General features: G+C 40.6%; 1 protein-coding gene across 1 annotated transcript in view; it reads right to left on the reverse strand.

Annotated features, from left to right (window-relative positions):
• Nucleotides 1-16,892, reverse strand: part of B4GALT5 (beta-1,4-galactosyltransferase 5) — a 185,819-nt gene that overhangs the window by 21,104 nt on the left and 147,823 nt on the right. Inside the window, exons 2-4 of the mRNA XM_085619440.1 lie at nt 10,328-10,462; nt 3,842-3,955; nt 2,003-2,124 (exon numbers count right to left, since the gene is read on the reverse strand). Coding sequence (XP_085475566.1) covers nt 2,003-2,124; nt 3,842-3,955; nt 10,328-10,462 — 371 coding nt within the window. The remainder of the gene's footprint in view (nt 1-2,002; nt 2,125-3,841; nt 3,956-10,327; nt 10,463-16,892) is intronic.

Consider the following 16,892-nt stretch of genomic DNA (forward strand, 5'->3'; position numbering starts at 1 on the left):
AGGCAGATGCGCTCTAGCGTTCAGGATGGGCGAGGACTCTGGAAGAAGCATCAGAACAGGAAGCTCTGGACACGGACAGGTAAGTGGGGCTGGGGCTGGGTCTGGGGGTCGCTTTCAGAGGCAGTGGGAGTCACTTTCGGGAGGGGGGTTGGGGTACTTTTGGGAAAGTTGGCAGGTTTGTAGGGCTCAGGGAGGGGTCTGGGGTGCTTTTAAGAAGGGGGTAGATTTTTAGGGCTCAGGGTGGGGAAGTTTTAAGGGCTGGGTGAGTTTTTTTAGGAAGGGGGTGGTTTTAGGCCCCAGGGCAGTGGAAGGGGTTGGGGTAGTTTTAGGGACAGTGCGGGGGTCATCGGGGTAGTGTATGTTAAGGGGCAGGGATTTAGGATTCAGGGCAGGGGGAGTGAAAGGGGTAGTTTTAAGGACAGGATTTGGGCCTCAGGGGTGACAGGTAGGGGTTTTGTAATGTAAAGCTGGTAGGGGGGGGGGGGTCGGTGTAATGGCGAAGTTAACCACGCATACCCCCTTACCATACATACCTTTTACGAAATTGCCCGGTAAAGGTTTACGTGGTAAAGGACTGCATGGTTAAGACACATTCGTGGTTTAGGATGCATGGTAGAGGAACGCGTGGTTTAGCCATGCAGGCCTCTATCATACAACCAAGATAATGTGATTGTACAAAGTCAGGCAGCATATGCATTGCTTGCAAAGCCCACAGAACAATATATGAGACATGCATACGTATTCACTTAAGTTACATGTTCTATAATACCACTACACCATAGAGGTATCTGTGCCCAGTAACAAATGACAAAACAACAGCATGGAAACAGACTATTACTTTATTTTAGCTTAATGACATTTTTATTTACATTTTTTTAAATAAAATGACATGCCACTTTTACCTTCCCCTCCATATGCAGTATTATTAATGTTTAATGCGTCACAATTTTAGGTCCAAATTATATTCTATTTTTATACGATTTAAATAGTAAATAACATTTTTTTATTTACAATAATGTTTTTTAAATGTCATGTATATTTTTTAAAAATTGCAATTATGAATTATACAATATAATTAAAATTAATTTAAATAAAATGTAGTTGCAATAATTATTACATTTTTAGGTTTCCCCAGTGATGTTAGAGTTACTGTGTGCCTGTACTGATTGTCAAAGTAGTGTGATGCAGTACACAGGGTTGGCCATGTGTGGTGTTTCAGTTAATACAAGACTCGGGGGGGGGGGGGGGGGGGGGGGGGGAAGAGTGCATGCAAGCCTATTTTATCAGCAATACTATCATTGTAGATTTAAATGTCTTATGCTAATGTGGGTGTGTGTTTTGAATTGGCATGTCCCTCCCTCAACCATTCCTTCAATTTCACTCAACCACAACCACTGAACAGTATTTCCTGTTTTCCAACCAATTCCCCATTGTCCCTCCCACATTTACTACTAAACAGTATACCTATGTGCGTGGAAATCTCCATCACAAGAGCAGAGATGTTCATACAGAAAATGTAGGAGAGGCCACGATCTCTGGCTGGAGGGTTGTGAATTGCACTGGTGTTCATAAATTAGTATTACTTTACATACTTAATAATGGCTTTCGCAAGTAGGCTCCCATGTGTTTTAGATGATCACATAGAATAAGACTGTTTTCAGCTTGAAAAACTAAACATTTTTCCCCAACATATCTACCTATTAACCCCTTCCACGCGAGGGGGGGCGGGGCGCTCAGGTGCCCAGGATGGCTCCCGGCCGTCATAAATCCCGGTGGGCATGTGCTTATGACGGCTGGGAGCTGTCCGAACTCCGCCCATTAATTAATTCGACCACACAGGCCACGCGTGGGCAGCCCGGCAACGGTCGGACGGCTCCCGGCCTTGATGAGCACACAACTACCGTGACTCATGACGGCCGGGAGCCATCCTGAGCATGGATGTGGTTAAAAATACTGCACTTATATCACAAGAACTGGTATGACTTGACATGGATATGCTTACCTTCCATCGAGGTACACAATCGCTGGGCTTCCAGTGGCCTCCTATCTTGATGGAATCTTTACTGAAAAGTTGCTGGATATCTTCCATCCGGACTTCACTCATATTTACATCAATTGGACCCTCTGTAGACAATTAAACAGGATTGTTTATTCAGCACAATTGGGGGGGGGGCATCAAAAACCTTACATTTAATTATTTGTCACATTAATTCATTTTGATGATTTACAACAAGTGGTTTAACACGAAGCTACTGTAAATTCAATTGTCTACCAGTTGACTGATGTGAGATTAATAGACGGGAAAAGTTTTGCTTGTAATACAGATTCTCTGGAAATCTTTAGAACATAAGTTATGAGCAAGAAACCGGACTTTGGAAATCAGAAACTGTAGAGCCATACCTTTGACTGAGCATCAAGATACAGATATTTTAGACAGGTAATTCAATGCATCACCTGAACACTATTAGAAAATTATCAAAGTAGCAATGACAACCCATGCATGGAACATCAAGTCACTTGCTTACATTACTGATAAGAATAGCTAAAACAAATGTTTGCATCATCACAATGTATTTTGCCTACAATATTGCACTTATTTAAAACTATGTTAAACTAAAATACAAATGAAACCTATTTATATAGGAGTAAAATCAGGTAGGGAAATAGGTCCAATATTTTGGGGGTAGAATTAGTTATATAAAAATGGCGATTGTTTCAAAGGTGCTTTTTTCCAGCACTTATCCATACGTTGAACTTAACACACATATCTCGTATGATATTCAAAGACATTTAAAGTTTCACATTTAACAGGTTTCCGAAAATCTAATGAAAATACAGGATCATAATGCCAGAACAACTTTAGGAGCACGCAATCACGAATTACGACTTTCCTTGCTCTCAGTAAGGTGCAGATTGCAAATCTGATTTGCCTTTAGACATTCCTTCTTGTAGTAATCTTCGGATTTTGCAGGGAAAGCCTATTAAGTAAATTATGAACTATTGTGAAAATTTCTGTCTGACCTTTTATTCCTTTGGTTTCTTTATAACAGTCATCAATATTGACAATTTTGAGCAGGGCCATCAGAAGGAAAGGGGGAGGAGGGTGCATAATTCCCCAGACCCGCACTTGTGCAAGAATATTTGTTTAAAATTTTTAATCCAAGCCTGCAATCTTTATAAATGACGAAGGAGTTAAATGGCCTAGATCACCAGATGGCATCTGATGCTGGATAAAGGCTTGTTTTCCCTTCACCTGCAGAACATATTGTTTTAAAGATGGAAAGAGATCCTCATTCTATAGGATCCCTCTAGATGATGTTGACCTGGACATCACAAAAACCACCGACATGCCTGATTTTTGATACATTATCGACTTCATTTAGTTTATCATACAGCAAATGTGTGAGGTTTAAACCAACTGTGATGTTAAAGATTCATCTATCTACCATAAAAAGGTCCAAACCAGAAGACAAATTAGATTGAAATTTTATCCTATATGCTTCCTTCAAAAACAAAATATCAAACGTTTTAATAATTCATTTAGAATGCTGTATAACCTCATAAGGACCGTAATCCATGACAGGAAGATTACAACAAAATACAGCGATGAATGTCAGTGGTCTACAACATCACCAACTTTAAGAAGAAATACTTTTATGTGTAGGAAAACTTTCTGAAATGTGTTCCCAGACTGCGGGAAAACATTTTCAGGAAATTTTATTTTTCAGAGGTAAATATTGAAATTTTCTTCCAGTAATGAAACGTAAAGAGAGGATAATAGAGTAACATTTTAACCCGAAAGGTATATTGCTGTCGCTGTGCAGGAATAACTGGTACTCACTCATTGAAGGTAGTTTCTCAGGACAAACTTGGTTTGGAAGGTACGTGAAGTCATCGGGAAGGAAATGTGTAGTCTGAAAATCCGTTTCATTATGGTTGTAATCAAAAGGATAATCTAGGGTGAAGGGGGAAAAAAAAAAAGTTACATCATCAATTATTCTCAACAAAAAAGTACATTTTAAGTGGATTTGAAAGATGTGGGAGAAAGATAATTTCTCCCACAGATGAACGTTTGAATACAGATGGTCTGAAAACTACTAGTACAACAATGACAAACATCGGGACCACGCATATGGAGTATGTCACTCAAATCAGAGTGGTAACGGTGCTACTTACTGCTGTGACTAACCATGTTAGTATTACTCATTTGCACATGTGGAACTGTTGCTGCTTGGCAATGTAAATACATTATTTTATATTAAAATAACGACTCTCTCCATATTGTGAACTCAAATTCAAAACAGAAGAAGTCTGGTTCAGTATCTAGCTCTAAGTTCCACTTGTTTTCAAAGGCATAGCACTCCTACACATTTGAAGAGTAATTTTCTATGAAAACCATCACAGAGGGTGGAGGACTATATATAATACCAATCCATCCTTATGCATGATTGAAACAAGTAGTGACTTATCATTAATGTCATAGTTTTTGATTGGGCAGGGAAGATACTGATGCTGTTGGTGAAATGAATGCATTAGACAATGCCGTATGATGTTATGTGTCACAAGAAAGAAGCGCCTTTGCCTCAGGAGTGTAGCTGCATACAAAGCAGTGAAGGATTCAATGCATGAACTAATCTTAGCCACTGGGAATCACTCAGGCCGCCTCTCAATATATTGTTATTTTGCACACCATGCCACCTCAGTTCGAACCCAGCTATATGCAAAGCAGTCTTGACCCTGCTCCAATAGACACAGCCCTGCCCGAACTGCCAAGCCAGGGCCTCCCTGAACCAGAACACAAGCAACCCAAGACAGGTTTCGACCTAGTTATGGGCTCATCAGCTGGGTACAGCTCGGTTCCAGTGACACAGTATGCACATGACCTACGTATGGGCATATCCGTCCCACTTAGGGCGACACAATCAGTATAACAAACAGTGATGGATTGATTGCTTGAATTTATCTCAGGCACTGGTAATCACTTGAGGCCGCATCCCAATCCATCGTTATTTTGCACACTGTGCCACCTCAGTTTGGACCCAACTATATGCAAATCAGTCTTGACCCTGCTCCAATGGGAACAGTCCAGCCTGAACTGCCAAGCCAGGAGTGTTTCCGGGCAGCTACATTTCCCTCTAATCATAGCCTAGTGGACATGCGTCCATGTGGGATGGAGGCACCAGAGGTACGTTTTATTCTGCTCTTGGCAAGATGATGATGGCACGTAAAATCAGAAAGCGCTAGCTGGTCTAGAAAGAATCCAGTCAAACCTACCAATTTACTACAATTTGAGGCCAACCCAAGACAACGTCATGGCACATCGCCAACAAATCTGGCATCAGTGGTGTGCATTCAGATGGCGTTTTCAGGTCTGTGAAATTGTGAAGATTATAACCACCTATTTTCTTTACTCAATTCACCGTACAGCCCACAAGACATAGGTACTAGTTTAATTGGATGTCTTAATCAGGCCACTGAAAAGGCTGTAGATATGGCACCCATTTTGTTTTAGCTCAAGCCTTGCCCCTGTGAATCATTTACGGGAGGGGGGGGGGGAAGTGAGGATGGACCTATCACTGCAGCAGTCCGGGGAACCACCACTCAATTCTGCTCTGTCGCACTACAGCAATAACTGCAGGAGCTACAGTCACAGACGCCATATTTGATATTTGGCAAGACCCACACTCATGGTTGAGGTTTAGGGGGAGGTTTGTGAAGGATAATAGTTGCAAAAACAACTTCATGCAAATTTCCTTGGTCATGGCCACAATACCTCACACTGTAGCCATAACCAGCGGCTTCAACAATACACAATGCTTATTGAGACTTTGTTTGCAAAATAAGGGCTATCAGTAACTAAACAGTACCGAGGGCAATTAAAATATAACTAAATGGAACCTCATGTTCAAGGCTAGATCTGCTGATTGTGATATATTTATGGCTTGGCATGAGAAACACCTTTACAAATGAGATGCAAAACAAAGACTCCCTGCCAGGTTACTTGGTGGAGAGTGATTAACCTCCAGTTAACTCTCATTGTTAAGGTAATTCGTCAGCACATTAATTTATTGAGCAGCTCTTACTGCATAAATCACTTAAAAAAGATCAGACCAGGAGATTACATGAATTTTTCATGAAAACACAACTGCAGTCAATAGATGCAAACAAGAAAAGACTGATTAGAGGAATAGAAAAGGAGCTGTCAGTGATTATACAAAAATTATTGAAATCTAGAAATAAGAAGTTGAAAGAAGTGGAACAAAAGAAAGGAGCGGGAGAGAAAAATGACACTAAGCAAGGCAGAGGGGGCAAAAAAGAATGAAAAAAGAGCAAGAAAAGAAGGGGAAAATGGAGGCTTGGAGGATAAAGTAAGTGAAGAGAAGCAAGGGGGAATGGAAGGGTAAGATGGACAGAGCAAAAGAGAAGTAAAGAGCAAGAGGGAGACGGCAAGGGATGACAAAGGAACGCAAGAGGGAGGAAATAATAGAGAATGGAAGAGAGAAGTGGAATTGAGCAAAAGGAAAGTGCAGAGAATGAGTGAGCAAGAGGAAGAAGCAAGAGATGGAGAAGGTCATAAGAGAACGTGCAGGTGAGGAAAGCAATATGGAGTAGACCAGAAACAAAAAAGAATGAGTGACAACTAGCTAGAGGTAGCGTGCAAATGACCGAGCAAGAATGAACAAACAAGTGAGAATGAAGAGGGAGAATGCAAGAGAATGAACGAGGAAGAGTAGGGGAGCAATATAATGAAGCAATGCAGGGGGAAATAAAGAAGGGAAAAATTAAAGCGAGGTAGGAAAAAAAGGATGGGAAAAGTAACTTAAAAAATTAGAGGCAAAGCCAATTATAAATTACGTCAACAAACAGCATCTAAGACTTTCTCTTCATGCACAGAGAAGAAGCTTACTGAAATCCTAAAGCAAAAAATCCGATTTAGAGGTAATCACAATAATGCTTCATCTCGTTAATTTCATCTGGGCCCTGCTGGTTGCGTTTCTTTTCAGGTGTGTAAGTGGCACAAAACATTTTAAAGTGCCCCTACTTTAGTGGCACAATACTGATTGTTTTGTTTTTTAATTTAAGGGGTTTCTCTGAGTGGTCATAAGCAAATAACTATATTTTTGAAAGGCAACCAAGAAAACAAACAACTTAAAAAAAAAAAACTATCTTTTTTTATTTTTCGCCAATTGCAATGTAAACCAGTTCCATTCAAAATGTTCAGTATTAAATAATCTTTCAGTAAAAATACTGTAACAAGTTATTTCTACCTTTAATTTGACACTCAATACTTATACTAATAAATACCATAACTTAGTCATGCCCACTTTGTTTCCCTAATAAGAACACTCCAACACAATCTGGTTATATAGGTAAGGGGCTACTACCCCAGAAAGCGCCATGAGGACAACCATTCAATTAGTGTATGCTTCTTTGCATCTCTGTAGTTTCGGCCCTCAAATAATGCCCCACAGCTTTCTTCAGGACAAAACTAATACAATCTGAATTCATTACAACACTGATCCACTCACATATTCCTGGGTGGGAGTTATCTATATTGTTATTTTTCCAAACAGATCTACTGGGAATGGAGGAAAAACTATTCCAACCTTAGAATTGTGAGCACTGAAATATCCACTATACTAGGACATCGTGAAAATTCCTATTTGGGTTATATTATTAGTCTTAATTCTTATTTTTTTCTCAATCATAGCGCAGAGTACTGAGTAAATACTTCAACAGACATTTGAGATTGGTTATATAATCCAGCAAAAAGTTGCACATAACGCTCATGGAGACAGCCTTGCAATTGTCCAGTGTTGAGTTTCTCTCTTGGGGTTCTGCCTATGCCCTCACTTAAGCCAACTCAGTTTCAGAAAAGTGCAAGAGGTTCATGTAAAGTACCTGTTGGGAACAAATAATACATTGATGCACAATGGTAACAAGGGATCTTCATTCCCCTTTCCATTCCCTCCATTATCCTTCAAAGTGGAAGCCACAGCTACTGCGCGTGTGAAACGAACACGCCTGCAGGCTACAAAATAGTTCTTTTGTTGAAACAGGGGGAGTAATAACATTGTCAAAACAGAAGCAAAGGAAAAACCAGAACAAGATCTTGTTAGATAATCTTATGTCACTGAGATGGACCAAGTGACAGATGGTAATACACAAAAAAAAGGGTCAACTTTCTCATATAAATAGGACAGCGAGCCGTGACCCATTCCGAATGACCCACTCCATCATGGATCCCACTCCTCACTTGTGCCAATAGTTGTGGCATGAGTCGGTTCAACATTATAGGTAAGTGTGCACTTCCAACAGAACAGTGTACTTCTGCGGCTGAAAACACGATTTCAGTGTACGTCGCCTGGTAGGAAGGCATGAGACACCAGAAAAAGTAGGGTAAAACTACTTCATGGCTAAGTTTATTCTGGTCGCCATTCATTAGGATTTTTAAAAAAAGATGAATAATTCTACCTGGGGATCAGATCAACATGTTTCAGCCCCCTATCACAAGTCAATACTAGGGCTTTCATCAGGACCAGGGCCACTGATCAGTGCTTATTGAGACAATGGAGTTCCCAAGGTTGATGTACTAGCAAGTGATGGGTGAACAAAAGAATAGGTTCCAAATTCTACCGAAGCAGGCAATCCAGCAATACATGGTGGTTACATTCTACCTTCATTGTAGTAACAACAATCTATTCTATTACAAATACTATGGATTTGGAAGCAGTGTGCAGGGGAGCCAATAAGAACTGGCCTAACGCCATTCAAAGCTTCCTTGGCTACTGCACCTACTGTCCACCCAAAAGCCAGAACACATTAAATGCTCATTGTTTACCATTGTGCAAATGAGTAAACCAGCATGGGTGTGACCATGCCCAGTTCAAAAATACACCCAGAAGAATGTTGGCGGGTATATGTCAAGAGGCAGGTTTTAGGTACAGGGAACATGGGATCTGAAATCATATTGGGATCTGAAATCATATCTCCCAATGAAATGCTTCATCGGGCTACAGCCAACCTCCTGGAGCTAAAATCAGTCAATGTATTTAATAGTGAAATCTTGTTTGATAATGGTGAGGTTGGAATCTAATACTGCAGGAAAGATGAAAGGGTTATAAATGCTCTTGGAGTGCTCCCTCACTCCATGAAAAAAGGCCATATTATTTTAGGGGGGGCGGAGGCGTTATATATATCCCGAACTAGACCCCAAAGGTATCAGAGCACTTTACAGGAACACCAGTTGCGTTACAAACGGACACATTAATTTCTGTTAGGCACGAGGAGATTACGCGATTTGCTCAGAATCACAGGATGTTGAGCGTCCCTGCCGAGACTCGAACCCGGTTCCACAGCTTCGAGGTCGACCGCTCTAGCCATTAAGTCATATCCTCTCCCCTATTTGTGATCACAACTTTACTTGTAACTTGGCACCACCTAAAAGAGGCGCCCTGAGGCTATGGCCATCACGTATGCCTGATGGAATCGCTCTTTCTACAATGATGGTCCAAGAAGCCATGCAACCTGATACCCTGTCAGTGCAAAGGACTGTTCAAGGAGCTGGAAAGTTATGGACCCAACACTGCGTTCTACTGGCAGATATGGAAGAAGTTGGGAATATTAAAACCACCTTCGTCACTGTGGTGATTTACAGACATACCCCTTCAAGCTTCGGGGCTTTCTGGGATGAAAGCACTTATCGGGAACCTTTCCTTTCAAATTTCAAGCCAATCATGGCCACTTCATAACACTCGTTACACACTCCAGCTCGCCCTAGTCTGCAACGCACCAGTCCTAATGTGAGGGGGTGGCCTTACTGTGACCTGTAGACTTTCCAAGAGGCTGTAATGTTACAGTTCTTGATTATCTACCGACAAGAGGGTAGTAACAAACCCCTTTAATGTTCTTGTCTATTAATAAATACCAGACATCTTCTAGGACATGGAGTGGGAAACAAACACACCTATGATATTCCATAGCCTTGCCCATGCCTCTCTTTCTCCCACTGTCACCCAATTCATCACTCCGCCCACTTCCCGCGATGGTACATTTTTCAAAAGCAACATCAGATTAAATCTCTCAAAGGTGTTCAACAATCACAGACCGGTCCTGCTCAGCTTGGGTCCCACCCGTGGGTCGTAGCAGATACGATTTTCAGCTAACAAATAAAAAGCAGTTTAAATGTATACTCAGTAGCAAAAATGATCAGAAGTTATTCATTGTTGTTTTATTCCCGAATCCAAAAATACTAATCGGAGTGTTCTAGGTTTCCAATGTTTCCAACGATTGGTCACAAGTGAGTGAACTGTAAAAACTGATATACCTGTGTCATTCGTGCCGTTATTCCTCCTGGCGTAAGTGCCTCGGACCACTTGTTCGAACATCTGAGCCCCTATGGTCCTCATGTTCTCCCGGATCATGATGCCTTGTGCTTGGACCATGAAGAGGTAGGTGGTCGCTGTAAGTAAAAACACAAGACATTGGAAAATCAGTCACTTCCTAGGGTCTCACTTGAAATAAAAAAAAAGTGCTTTATATTGGCACTTTTTCAGGTAGGTACATACTGTAGTGGTGCCATAAATCTACTGCATGCAACGACTGCAGACACAATAAAGGAATTGTTGATTGGAACTTAGCATAGCGCTTTTAAACAAAGCGCATTACCAAATTAAAGAAATCGTAAAATACTTAATACAATGTTGTAATTACAAGATAACAGCAAGAAAAAGACAGAAAAAAGGCCAAAAGAATTACCAGGGTAAATAGCAGAAAGGGAATATTAGCAAATTTAACAAAAGATCCTGCAGCGACCAGTAATTCATTGATGCCTAAAAATTTCAAAAACCGTCTCCAGTTTAGAGGGGAAACGACCACTTCCCAGAGCTCGATAAGCAAACGGACACATGGTTGCATTACAATGCAATACATGGGGGCTTGCAGTTCCTGTATGAATATGCTCCTTACATTATCTTATTACAGTCTAGCTTTGATATTAATAGTTTTCTGTAATAAGAAAAAACGACCAGCTGAAATAAGTTATGGCAGTAGCTGTGACGTCGCAACGTGTCTGCCAGAGGTAACAGAGAAGGTAAAAAGCCGAATATAAGATAAATTAAAACTGCTACTTAGACTGTAAAAAAATAGATATTGCTTTTCATGTCTTCTAAACAATTTTCCTGAAAGTAGCCGTTATTAGCAGAGAGAAGCCAGATATGGCAACAGGGTTATCGTGTTCCGACGTATAGTTGAGTACATGAAAGCTGAAATCTCTTCGCATTACGAACTAAAGCTGTTTTCTGAAAATGACAAACATTGAAAGGCCTATGTTTTTGCAACAAGGGACTAGCTTGTATTGATAGGTTTTATTTTTTGAACTACATTCATTCACATGAAGGAACAAAAGGCCACGGAATAAGCTTTTGGGGGGTATGGTGTAACCATGTATTATTCGGAATAGAATACCCTCTGCTGTGCACTAAAAGCATATGGCATGTCACCTCAGAGTCCATGGCCTTATTTAAGAACTCTGCCCTCGGCCTCCTTCCTCTACTGCAAAATAAGTCGCTGTGAATGCAGGTTTATCAACTCTACCAACTATCACCACGAGCTCTTTATTTATTTCAGGTTACCACTGGGCACTGAACTCTGCTTATCTGAACCGTGGCTCTTCCATCTGTAAGCAAGCACAAACTCCACAGGCAAGCAGGACATGGGGAATGAACTTTAATGACATTTCCACCTATGCCACCCTGGAAAAGGGCTCTAGCAACAGATCAGCACCCGTCTCCCTTTGCCAAACTGCTGATTGCCCGCAGCAACCACGGTACCTTGAGAGCAAGGGAGTAGCCAGAAAAATAAGATACCCCCTACTTTGAACCGTGTCACAAATGACAATGAGTGATCAAGTGAGATGAGGGATCCCAGCAGTGACTTCTTCTGAGGGATTCTTCATTTTCCTTCTTTTCCTCCTTCTTTCATTTGTTTCCATCTTTCTTTCATTACTTCTCTCATCTTTCTTAATGTTATTTATACATCCATTCTTTTCTCACATCCCTTTATTTCTTCCTTTCTTCATCCACACATCTTTCCCTTTCCTTCTCTTCATCCATCCATCTTTCCTTCCTTCTTTAAATGTCTATCCTTTTCTCCATCAATTCATGATTCTCTATATCTACCCATTCTTCTCCCTCCATTCTCGCCATCCATCATCCGCCCATCCATCTCTGAATCCATCCCTCAATCCATCCATCATTTGACCTCTCCATTCATCCATCAATCCATCCATCCATCTTTCTCTCATCCCTACTTCCCCTCTTTCCTGACATGTTCTCTTGTTTCCTTTGTTCACCTATTCCACTGCTCTCTCATACCATCCAGTTACATACAGTAGTGTGTATGAGTCTCCAGCTGTTTCCCATCAACGGACAAAGAGCTGTAGACAATGTTAAATGTTTTATGATCATCAGAACTGCCCTCTGATCTGCATACAGGTCTGTGTTTTTTCTTTTGTTATGTATACAAATTGTACCCATGGATTCCTCCACACCTGGTAAACTTTTAATAATTTGTCTATATGTGGTTTTTGTCGGGCTCTGGCCCATGTGGTACTTTCAAAACTTAATAAAATATGTTTTAAAAAAAAAAAAAGAACTGCCCTATGAAGCCACCCTCGGCTCAAGCTGCTAAAGTGGGGGCTTAGGACGCCCTTGCTTGAGAGTGCATCACCCCATTGCCAAGGGAAAGCTCGTTGCTCAGCAAACTGCGCCTCTGCATGCCCAGATTCACCCTTCTGGAATGACTCCCACATTAGAGAAGCAGCAGGCCTCACCGGTTCAGTTCAGATAAAGCAGCCCTAATGCTAACCTTGTAATGAGCTGCTGGGGAGATGCAATGTGTTACTGTGTCTTTGCATCCACACAGAGCTCTGTTTTTTTGGCTAGGTTTGCACCATACAAATGCCACATAAATGGAGTATCAGCCCAACTTTCACACAAAAATCAAGTCACGTAGTTGCAGATGTGTCATTAGTTATCCAAAAAACACCAGATTTCTTAACAGTCGAGTCACTTTAAGCACTACCCAAATTTGCACAAAAAACAGAAGCGCCAGGGCTCTCATCAGGAGGCCACCACAGCTAGCATCACCCATCGCCGTTGCCAGTGACAGTAGCAACACAACTACTAACCATAACACTACTCCAAGTGCGACAATTCGGACTATTTCAGGCCCCCAAAGCTATAAGAATGGCTTGGGCGGCCGGTAGTAATTATAAATTCAATATACATTCAAAATGTTTAATGTATATTGATTTAATAATTAACTGTTGTTGTGGTCCTCTCTAAATTGGCCAGACAGCGCCACCTTGTGGCAGACTGTCACAAGCGTTGGTATTAACAATTAAGTGCACGGTGCTGAGCACAGGATACCACCAGCTCAAATTACGCGCTGCTTTTAGGGAACATAATGGAAGTTGATCAGCTCTAGCCCTCAGCTGTCCTCCCAAACTCACCCTGGACTTTGAGCTGCTGTTCATTTGCTTTAAACCTCCACAAATCTAAGGTACCATGCACACCATAACGTGCAAGGATGCCCAAACAGAACAGCCCCCTAAAGCTGCGCAATGGACAACCGCAAACCGCAGCAGAACAGAACAAAGTTAAGTCTTTCAGCACACACATCCATGAATATAAAGCTCCATACAACGTTCTAACCAAGCACTGGCCAATACAATCAATCACTAAACAATACATTAGCCTTTTCTGCTGCAATCTCCTTAAACGTTGAGAAATACAATCAAATACATTGGCAACACAAACTTGAATGAGAGTCCAATAGCGCTATGGAGCCATACGTATGCTAGTAAGCACTACACAACTGCATGCAACACAACCATTGAGTAAAAAGTTAGCATGGAGACAATAGAGCTACGTGCAAGTAAACTTTCAAGCTTCAAACGAGAAAATGTCTTTTCACAAAATACTCTAGCCCCCTATATCAGGGCGGGGCGTGGATGGCGGGGGACGAGTAAGCTCTACGCTTTATATACACATTTCCAAAACAAAGATCCTTTGTGGTGACACTAATATTTGTTCAACAAATAAGCCACACTCATATCTGGAATTTTTCCTGCACCAGGTCACACACTGTTGTCCTGGTACAAAGGTATGCTTTAGAGACGCGCAGCGGATGGTACTCCCTGGTACTGGGGCCAGGTAGGCTATGCGGTCATTGTGCACACATGAGGCTATTAATTAACTAAAAGGGACTGCCAGTGATACTCTGGCGCCTTGCAACACAAAAGTTGCAGAAGTCAATAGTCAACGTGAATGCACAATAGTAAATTAGTTCAACAAAACACCGCTAAGCAAAATAGCTAGATGCACACAACTGAATCCACGTTTTTTTAAATGTATTAATAGGACCATCTTTTATAGCTTTTTGTTATGTTTCTTTTTTTTATTTATTTTTTTATTTCAGGGCAAGAGGTTCAAGAATACATTACAGAATAAATTTAACATTTATATTGTTGATAATATGGCATTAAAATGAAATAGTATGAAGAAAAGAGAGCACTAACCGAATGTGCAATGTGCCTTGTGCAAAACAGCAAAAATACAAATACTCAAAAGCCACTAAAGTGCAGGTGCAAAGGGATCAATTCCCCACTTAAGTATTTAGAATATAATATCTATAAAGTGCTGATGCATTCTTTACGAAAAACCGTCAAAAAGGAAGTTCACTTCCACAATCTTATCATAGATAGTATAACATTAAAGTGCGAAAGTGTAAAAAAAAGGCACTAATCGAAAGTACAATGTGCCATGTACAAAACAGCATAAACACAAATCCTCGAAACCACTAAAGTGCAAGTGCAAGACACAAGTAATTGCAGTAATGTTACAATAAAGGGAATTAATTAGCATAAAAACATCAATAAAAGAGACATGCTTCAAAACAATTCACCACTTCCAGTATTTAAAATGTAATATCTATAAAGTGCTAATGCATTCTTAACAGAAAACAATCAAAAAGGAGGTTCACTTCCATACAAAGACCACATTAGGAGAAGACTTCTGGGTATATCACTTCCAATATTTCATTTTCTATTAAGTCTTCTCCAGTATTTCAAAAAACTTCCAGTTTCGCTCAAACTTTTTTACAGCTCCTATCCTCCTAGCATGGGCCTCCTCAAATTTTTTTACTCTTTTCATTTTATTAATCCATTTCAAATGAGAGGGGGCTTCTGTAGATCTCCAATTTTGCAGGATTAATGAGCGTGCTACCGCACTAGCAATAAAAAGAAAAACTCTTTCTGATTTAGTCAATTGTAACCCTCCCTTGCAGTAGCCAAATAGCACAACCTCGGCTTCGATCGGGATTCTATTAACGATTGCACGCTCGATGTCTGAAAAAACGGCTTCCCAAAAAGACCTTAGGCCGGGACACACAAAAAAAATATGGTGCCAACCACCTACCCCAGGTTTAGAGCACCGAAAGCACTTATCTTCCACGTCTGGAAACCTTTTATTTAGAGTAGAAGGTGTTAAATAGGACAGCCACCTTGAAAAAAAGGCCATCCTCTTATAATTAGCAGCACGCAATGCTCTGCTTCCTGAGTAGCTGATCCACTCCCACTCCCTTTCGGATAATCTGCAGTCAGCTTCCCGATTTATTTTTTCCAAATGGTTCTGGATCACCAAAGAATATTTTGTTTTATGTAGCAACTTATACCAGTTGCCTATTCTTCGTAGTTTGGCCCCGTAAAGGGCAACTGTCGAATGATTGGGGGGTTCAGTTATACCACCAGTACTTCTCAACCAGGAGACTAACTGCAGATATTCAAAAAAGGCCGGTTTCCGATGAGTCCCTATCCTGGCCAATATTTCCTGCCAGGAGATCAGCCTATTCTGAACTATGAAATGTCTCAATTCGGTAAATCCAGAATTCTCCCAAACATTGATGTGACTAACTTGTATCTGGAAACCGAGGCTGGCACATTCTCTTATATTGAGATATTGAAAGCCCATCAGATTCATTTCCCTAGAAACGGCTTGAAGTCTGATAAGAAAGTCTTTTAAAGTTTTATATCGTTTTTTCTTAGGAAGCTTAGCAGTTTTTAAAAACACTGAAGTGGATGAACCAATTTCTAGCAGCATTCTATTGATAAAAAAAGTATCTCTACAAGAGCTGGATCCTAACAGCCCAGATACTAAATCAAGAAGGGCAGCTTCATAATATGATCTTACATGTGGGAGCGCGAGCCCCCCCTGATCTATTGATAGTTGTAAAGTATTCAATTTAACTCTGGGGGCTTTCTTCTCCCAAATAAATTGCCTGAAAAGCGTATCCATTTTCCTGAAAAATACCTGATTAATTTTGATAGGAACATTAGAAAATAGAAAAATCAATAGGGGTAATATAGACATTTTTATTAATGATACTCACCCTACTATTGATAATGGAAGCAATGACCATTGCTCCAATGATTTACTTATTTTTGTCTTCCTCCTTAAATAATTTAACTCAAATAATTGAGAAAACTGTGAGGAGACATAAATCCCAAGGTATCTTATAGGGTCAGTTCTTAATGCCTGTGATTTTAAAGAACAGGGAAATGCGTTGATATCAGCATTCATGGCGTTTTGTTATGTTTCATCGATTACTCAGTCTACATGTCTCAGTGTTCGTAGAACCATGCATTCACCTTAACTTCAGCAGCAGTACTGCCCTATTGTTACAAGGGGTCCATAGATTAACTATCTACCTACAACTTGTTAGCACATATAAAACAGGAGCATCTATTATCTGGACATATATTATCCTTGATATACAAGTGCAACTGTTGTATAGTCTTACTGCCTTTTTTCGTATCTGCCTACAACCAGCAA

This window comes from Triturus cristatus, chromosome 7, assembly GCF_964204655.1.
Source record: "Triturus cristatus chromosome 7, aTriCri1.1, whole genome shotgun sequence".
Lineage (NCBI taxonomy): Eukaryota > Metazoa > Chordata > Amphibia > Caudata > Salamandridae > Triturus > Triturus cristatus.